This window comes from Hyalella azteca, unplaced genomic scaffold, assembly GCF_000764305.2.
Source record: "Hyalella azteca isolate HAZT.00-mixed unplaced genomic scaffold, Hazt_2.0.2 contig15841, whole genome shotgun sequence".
NCBI classification, from domain to species: Eukaryota; Metazoa; Arthropoda; class Malacostraca; order Amphipoda; family Hyalellidae; genus Hyalella; species Hyalella azteca.
In genome coordinates, this window is record NW_025945675.1 from 1 (window position 1) to 8,520 (window position 8,520).

At 41.3% G+C, this 8,520-nt stretch overlaps 1 protein-coding gene across 1 annotated transcript; it reads left to right on the forward strand.

Moving 5' to 3' along the window:
- The first annotated feature begins 2,066 nt into the window (after positions 1-2,066).
- Positions 2,067-4,379, forward strand: LOC108664499 (terminal nucleotidyltransferase 5C-like). The gene has a single exon (XM_018151093.2). It carries the CDS (start codon positions 2,167-2,169, stop codon positions 3,469-3,471), a length of 1,305 nt encoding a protein of 434 aa, XP_018006582.1. The 5' UTR covers positions 2,067-2,166; the 3' UTR covers positions 3,472-4,379.
- The last annotated feature ends 4,141 nt before the right edge of the window (positions 4,380-8,520 follow it).

Sequence of the window (8,520 nt, forward strand, 5' to 3'; positions counted from 1 at the left end):
GGAGTATCGGGAACAGTGCACCCAAAGAACAAAAAGCAGAAACGTTATTATCGGAAACAGACACTCAGAGAAATATGCGGGATTTTCTTCAAATGTTTAGGCGCTTTTTGAAGAAAATCTCTTTTTTTTTGAGGCGCTCATGGGTCATCGTGACTCAGTTTAGCACGAAAAAATTCGAATTAGTATATATATGATATATATACTAATTAACACGAACAAAGTAACGATGTGAACAGTTCGACTCGTTCATATTTCTAAGCGTATGGCGAAAACTGGAATTTTAACGCTGGTGTCAAATGTAAGAGTTGGAACGTTGGGGTCAAATGTAAGAGTTGGAACGTTGGTGTCAAATGTAAGAGTTGGAACGTTGGTGTCAAATGTAAGAGTTACAGCGTTTGTGCTAAAACATTAATTCTTATAATTATCATTTTATAATCTATTCAATAAGTTGTTTAGTAAATAATATAAGCTATAGATAGGAACGCTGGAGTATAGGGAACGCTGGAGTATAGGGAACGCTGGAGTATTGGGAACGCTGTAGTATAGGGAACTCTGGAGTATAGGGAACGCTGGAGTATCAGGAACGCTGGAGTAGCGGGAACGCTGGAGTAGCGGGAACGCTGGAGTTGCGGGAACGCTGGAGTAGCGGGAACGCTGGAGTTGCGGGAACGCTGCAGCCAAAGAACAAAAGGCATTAACGTTATTATCGGAAACTGACACCCAGAAAAATATACGGGATTTTCTTCAAATGTTGAGGCTCTTTTTGACCTCACATGGGTCATCGTGACCCAGTTCGGCGTGATGAAAACTCGTATTAAGATTACGTGAATAAAGTAACTATGTGAACAGTTCGACTCATTCATATTTCTAAGCGTATGGCGAAAACTGGAATTTTAACGCTGGTGTCAAATGTAAGAGTTGGAACGTTGGTGTCAAATGTAAGAGTTGGAACGCTGGTGGCAAATGTAAGAGTTGGAACGTTGGGGTCAAATGTAAGAGAGGGGTGAGTGAGGGGTGAGTGAGGGGTGAGTGAGGGGTGAGTGAGTGGGAAGACCGGACACGGGCTGGGGTGAGTGGGAAGACCGGACACGGGCTGGGGTGAGTGGGGTGAGTGGGGCGACGTTCACAGCTGAGCAAAGGCTGCTGGAGGCGTCGTGCCCTCACTCAAAAAAATTAGAGACACTTTGTCCAAGTCGCGATGCGCTTCTCGCTCCACTGTGAGCCATCATGACTCAGTTTTTCCCGGCAAAAGAACGTATCTGGGCTGCATGCAGAAACTCTGTAGCTGTTGGGACAACATTACCCATTAATTTTTCTCATAGCAGCTTACGGTCACCCTATCTCGTCTCAAGGCCGCGGCATCAGGTCCTAAATAAATAAATTTACGGCCTAAATATAAATAAAAATTGCAGTTTCTGCCCTGGTTCCGTCACTGATTTAGTTTCGGGCTCTACTAGCACTGATTTAAATACGTGGGTCATTTAGACTCGACTCCTTGGGGTCAAAATAATAATGCATCTAGTCGACACAGTTCAATGACATGGGCGAAACTTTTCGGTTCTATTATATTTGTGCTAATTTTTCTAGGCGAGTTTCTTCATTTGATGAATTTTATATTCTTGTTCGAAATTGTTCTATTTATCATGATTTTTTGGAATGATGCTCTAATTTTTTGCCAAAATAGGATAATTAATTTGGGGTACTTTCAAATGTTTTGTATATGTCAACGTATTCTTTGCCTATATATTCACATTGGTCATAAGGGCCAATTACCATGACGAATATTTACTATAACCATAACAAATATTTTGTGCAGTAAATTATGGTTTATATGAGGACTAGGTTATTTATTTTAAATTTCGCCCAAATTTACTCCATATTCGAGAGCAACCGGCTGTCACTAGAATGTTCACGAAGGCGTGAGTGCGTGCGTGCGTACGTGTAGAGAGCACCACCTGCTGTTGTTGGTGGTGGTGCTGGATCGGCGGTGGTGGTGATGGTGGAGATGGTGGTGCCCTTCTGGTGATCGTGTGTTGTGAGTCTGGCTCTCACAGTCCGAGCGGTGCAGTCGTTGTGTAAGGTTCTTTCGTAATCTGCTCCTCTTACCAGCTGTTCCGTTCGTTACAGAAAGGCGTTCTCGAGGTGTCGAAGGACCTGAGAAACAGAATGGAAAAGTGCGTTGACGTCGCTATGGAAGACGGCCGCTTCTCCGTATTAACCTTCGAACAAGTAAGTCGCCTAGATGAAGTCCTGCAAGAAGTTTTACCCATACACGGACGTGGAAATTTTCCTACCATCGAAGTTCGTCTTCGTGATCTCGTCGCCGTAGTCAAAGCGAAACTCGCGGCAGATTCAGTGAAGGTCCGTGACATTCGTCTGAACGGTGGAGCCGCCTCGCACATCCTTGCCACAGACAGCGATCAGCCGTACAACGATCTTGATCTCATATTCGCTGTAGAGCTGAGCTCGCAGAGGAGTTATGATCGTGTCAAGAACGCTGTGCTCGATGCCTTGCTCGAGTTTCTGCCTCTGGGCGTCAACAAGAAACGTCTGTCTTCGTGCTCACTCAAGGAAGGCTACGTCAACAAGATGGTCAAAGTAAGCAACGATGTAGATCGTTGGTCACTCATTTCGCTCTCGAACAACGGTGGTAGGAATATTGAACTCAAGTTCGTCGATACCATGAAGAGGCAGTTCGAGTTTTCTGTCGACTCATTCCAAATCATATTGGATTCCATTTTATTTTTCTACGATTGCGCTGAACTGCCTATTAGTGAGACCCTGTATCCCACAGTGCTGGGGGAAAGCGTGTACGGTAACTTCAGTGAAGCCTTTTATCATCTGCAGAACAGAATGATTGCCACTAAACTGCCCGAGCAAATACGTGGCGGTGGCTTACTGAAATACTGCAATCTGCTCGTCAAAGACTACACTCCAGCCAGCCCTCAGGAGATCAAAACTCTGGAGCGGTACATGTGCTCGCGTTTCTTCATCGATTTCCCTGACGTGACCCAGCAGCAGAATAAGCTTGAGTCCTACCTGCTGAATCACCTGGTTGGCGCTGATGAGGGCCTGAGGTACGAGTACCTCCGACGGCTTCACAGAGTCGTGGATGAGTCCACAGTCTGTCTCATGGGTCACGAACGCCGTCAGACTCTCAACTTGATAGACGAGCTCGCGTGTCAGGTTTTCTACACTGACCAGCAACTCATGTACACAAAACAGCACCAGAGCTGCAACAGCAGTAGCACCAGCAGTAACAGCAGCACTTGTGGCAGCATTGATGGCACCAGCAACATAAATGGTGGCAGCAACAGCAGTGGCAGCAGCAGTCTATCCAACAGTAGCTATGACTTGCACATCGCGCCGCCACCTCCCGTCATTTTCAGCAACGGGTATTACTACGCACCAATAGTGCCCGCACCACCTCAGTCATACACCTGCACATGCGGTTGGTTGCAGTGCTCGTAGTGGCCATTTTTGATGCTGTTCTTACTAGCGCAGATGTTTTTCGTCGTCGTGCTCTTAGTTAGTGCTAAGCCTTATTATCTGAACTGCTCCCGGGACCTCCCGCCTCGCATCAATTTCTCATGGCCTGCTTACTCAGCTGTTCAAAACCTGTTGATGATCAGCTCGAGGATGTCGAAGACTTTTCAATAGCCAATTTTTCCGGCCATTTCTCATTCAACTATGATTAGTTCTAAGGAATCAATCTCAGCGCCATAGTCTCACATAATCGAGACGAATATCTAAAATTCGCGTATGATCAGAATCTTCACTTTAATTGTGTACTGTGGGTTCGTGAGTTGCAAAAACTCGACGAGTGTCCATGCCAGATTTTAGGCGAAACATTTTCATCGTCCCGCACGTTAATTAGCAACAGTTTTGACTGTTCGAGCCCTTCAGTGCGCACAGTATTTTACGAACGAGACAAGTTCTCATGAAATTGCAAATAAGTCTACGGTTCATTATGAAAAAGAAAAATCCTTCCGCTGTACTATTCAAATCCTGAATGAGCAGTCGTCTAATCTTCCATTGTGATATATAAGTGAATTGCATATATATAGTGTTTGTGAGTGCGCTGCGCCATATGCCGTCGAGTGAATACTATAAGTTTTATATGCTAATAGTGTAATATAATCTCTATTTACGAATATTGTGACTAACGTCAACTCGTGTATTGTTGACGGAACACGAATATTTCTGATTGTTGTGGGAATCTATACGATTAATCGCCAGCAGCGTTTTGGAAACTTTACATAAGGCGTCTGCCAGCATTGAAGATCTTTTATTTTTGTATCGGAAAAATGATGAAATGTTTTTTTTTTGCGTAAAGCAATGGAAACCAAAGGAACTCGTGCGTAAAAAAATCAGTGGTTTTTTGAAAAAAGTGGAAGGCGTTCCTCGTGAAGGACTGAAAGTGTTTGAAACAAAATTTCGTGGCCCATAATCAAGTTACCAAAACTAAGGAACATGCTGCGAAAATCTCATGAACTGACCTGTTGCCGCAAATCAGGTGTAATAATAGCGCTACATAACTACATGGGATGATGATGTGTTGGTCATCACAGCTCTTCATCACGGCGACGTTGTAATGTCTGTCATCACATCACATCGAGTTTCGACACCCCACACAGTGACAGCAACAAATTTCTGACTTGAAGTCCATTAACCAACCGCGTCCAAAAAAAGACGTTGATTTCATTTAATATCCGTAGCGCAAACTTGAGCTTACCGAACTGTTGTGGGATCACGAGACTACCAAACCAGGTCAGCAAAAACATTCACTTTGAAAATAGAAATTGTGCGTTACAAGATCTGGGCACGAGAAATAACATCTAGTCTCTTCCTACACACCAGCAGGCACCAGGGAAAGCCCTTCTTACAGGTAAGAAACTAATTTAAATATGTTGATAATTATTATTAATTTCACTTAGTTAAAATAATTATGGTGACTTGGGTCTCCTCGCTAGGTCCAGTCTTGACCTGTGAATGCGGCCACCGTTTACCAAGTTCATGTGAAGCATTCATTCACTGCTGTTTTTGGATAAATTACACAGAAATCTCTGTATTTACTAGTATTTATTGCTTATTTGCTATAGATTCTTTCATGAGTTTCATGGGGTAATATGTAGTCTACAGTATGAATTCATAAGGTTTGTGAGCGTCAAATATACGATGTTTGTTAAAAAATTTCTTACAATGTTGTATGTTTTATAATATTTTAGTATGAAATAAAGTGGATTAACGAATGCGCTTGACTAATTGCTGTATTTGCGCGCTCGTATCTCAATTACGAAGACAGATGAATTCGCAAGTGATTCACAATCTAATTCTAACCTAACTCATCAATTCTTCCAAGCACTTTTTTTGGCAGCTACGTAAAGTGATACTTTTTAAATCATAATATCATACTTTTATTTAATTATGATTATTATCGTTTTGGGGGACTTTATAACAAAGATGTTATCGTATCGCAATCTTTATCGTATTAATGAAATGGTTGTNCTCATGTGAGCCGCGGCTACACTCTTGCTTGCTCATGTGAGCCGCGGCTACACTCTTGCTTGCTCATGTGAGCCGCAAAGCTCTTGCTCGCGCCCCACTTCCGTTATTCGTGAGCCGTAACTCTAAACTCGCCACCAAGAAGCGTATAATATATTTGGCATATATTAAATTCAGTCATCGGTACATCAAAGGTCAAGGAATCAAGTTTCTTACCTCGCTCCTTAACGAACGCGGACAACAATTATAATGAAAATAATTATATAACTTAATCAAATTTGCTATAATTCTACCAATTTCGCGCCTGTTTTCTTGATTTTCCTTACATTCAGAGTAGGTAGTAAAAGTTTCAAGGGAACTGTAAAAGATTAGGGAAATCAACATCCTCGCTGAAAACGCCCTTGCCGAAAAGAAAATTCTTTCATTTTTCTTTTTAGCCTTGAGAAGGAAGCATATTTTCTAATAAATTCATAAAATTTTGAAAAAAAAATCAATTGTAAAATGTTGAACTGTACGGGATTGGATAAATTGATATATCTTTATAGGTCATTTATAGCATTTATATTCTGTAGACTATTATATATTATCCTTATAAGTCATTTAAATCATTTAGATTCTGGAGGCCATTATATATTATCCTTATAGGATTTATATTCTGGAGACTGTAATATGTTATCCTTATAGTTCATTTAAATAANATTTTTGTAGACTATAAATCACTTCGCTTTCAGAAGCTCTTGGTAGGCGCCTGACAACAAACAATTCAGGGGTAATTTGTGTTTCCCCTGCGTGGGGTAATTCGAAGATAAGGCTTATCGCTGACGCTATACTGAAGCCTTCTAAATTATCCTAATATCATTGACTACCTTACTGATAATCAGCGCCGTGTTACTGGGGTAGCATTTTGGCCGCGCATAAACCGCCGATGTTTTTGAACTATGGTTATCTATAGTGCTGATTACAGGCGCCTTTTGGTCGACGTGGACACCGAAGATAAGCTTTGGTTTTATCAATTGTGATCATTCCTTATCACAAATAATAACCTATAAATAATAAATAACCCTAACAAATAAATAATAATATCAGCCCTGGAAAACCAAAAGCTGGACGCCGATAAACACATTTAATTTGACGTAGGAAATGTGCACATGAAAGTCGCGCGGGTGTTGGGACTTCGATAATTTGAAGAGATTTGTGTTCTTTTGTTAAGAGTTGGGGAGACTAGTTTATATTTGTTAGGTTAATAGTTAGGAAGATAGTAACTATTTGTCAAGTTAATAGTTAGGAAACTAGTCATTATTTGTTATGATAATAGTTAGGTACGTAACTAGTAACTATTTTCTATGTTAAGAATTAGAAAACTATTTAAGAGTTCATGTATATTGCCGTCATACAATATCTCAGTTGTAGCAGCTGTTGTGCTCGTTGCTGCCTCAGTTGTAGCAGCTGTTGTGCTCGTTGCTGCCTCAGTTGTAGCAGCTGTTGTGCTCGTTGCTGCCTCAGTTGTTGCAGCTGTAGTGCTCGTTGCTGCCTCAGTTGTAGCAGCTGTTGTGCTCGTTGCTGCCTCAGTTGTTGCAGCTGTTGTAAAGTGCAAGCAAGCCGTGCGTGTAAACTTTCCTCAGTTCTTCTCTGCCTTTCATGCGCTTGAAGTCTGAGTTCAGTCATAAGCTTTCGTTGTTTTTTTCCAATGTTCAAGTTCCTTCGTGCTGGCAAGCAAAGTTTCATATCGTTCAACATCAAAGTATTATCACGTTGAACACCAAGGTTTCGTATGATGTAAATACAAGCGTCCTCTCGTTGATATCGATGGTTTCACATTTATATTGAGGGAGCTTTACTTTAAAGATTAAGCTGATCGACGCGTATGAATGTTTCATGCAAAAAAATATAGAATAAACTCGTTACTGCATTTTTATCGTCGATTGATGTCGAATTGAAGAGAAATTAATAACTTGAATTATTGTAAAACTGCCGATCAAAGAGTACTTAATAACTTACGTATATCATTGTAAAACTACCAATCATTGTCGAAAAAAAGTAAAAGGATGAAAATTGAATTATTAAGATAGATATGATAAGTATCGTTATCTCTGTGTTATATTAGCTGGTATCGGAACTCTTGACTTTATCAAGGACAGTTAAAGGCTTCACAGCTGTTATGGCGCCTACGTACCCGAAAAGTTATGTTGATTCCGTGATCGTGAACTGAGATTTTTGATTGATGACTAATTCGTTACTGAACGATAAGCCGTACCTATATATGCACAAGAAGTCATTATAGTGGTCATTATGGTGAAGTCGTTATAGTGAAGTCGTTATAGTGAAGTCGTTATAGTGAAGTCGTTATAGTGAAGTCATTATAGTGAAGTCATTATAGTGAAGTCATTATAGTGAAGTCATTATAGTGAAGTCATTATAGTGAAGTCACTATCGTGAAGTCACTATCGTGAAGTCACTATCGTGAAGTCACTATCGTGAAGTCACTATAGTGAAGTCACTATAGTGAAGTCACTATAGTGAAGTCACTATAGTGAAGTCACTATAGTGAAGTCACTATAGTGAATGTAAACGATGACATATACTGCAGCACATGCTCGCCGCTGATTGGTTGAGAGCTCATCATCTCACCACAACCGTATAGACTCATTCACCATACACTCGCCTCTCAAACCCTGATAAAATTTTACTTCATGCCAAGAGCACTTTGTTTACAAAGGGTAATTGAACACGTTCAAAATAACCCACCACATGCACTTACCACATAGTCATCACCATTCATCACACCCAAAGCACACTCATCATACTCGTCACACTCTCACACACGCTACACACTCACGAACCCACCTATAACACGCATCACACACCTCCGGTCAACCAACAACACACGTACAGAAGGGTTAGATGGAAGGGTAGAGAAATCCCTTCGTGAACCCGTAACCCTCGTCCTTCACCCGTCACCCACCACCTGTAACCCGTCGCCCACCACCCACCACCCTCCATCATCCCCTACCACCC

Coding starts and splice junctions, on each gene's coding strand:
- LOC108664499 (XM_018151093.2), top strand. CDS start 2,167: ATGGAAAAGTGCGTTGACGTCGCTATGGAAGACGGCCGCTTCTCCGTA.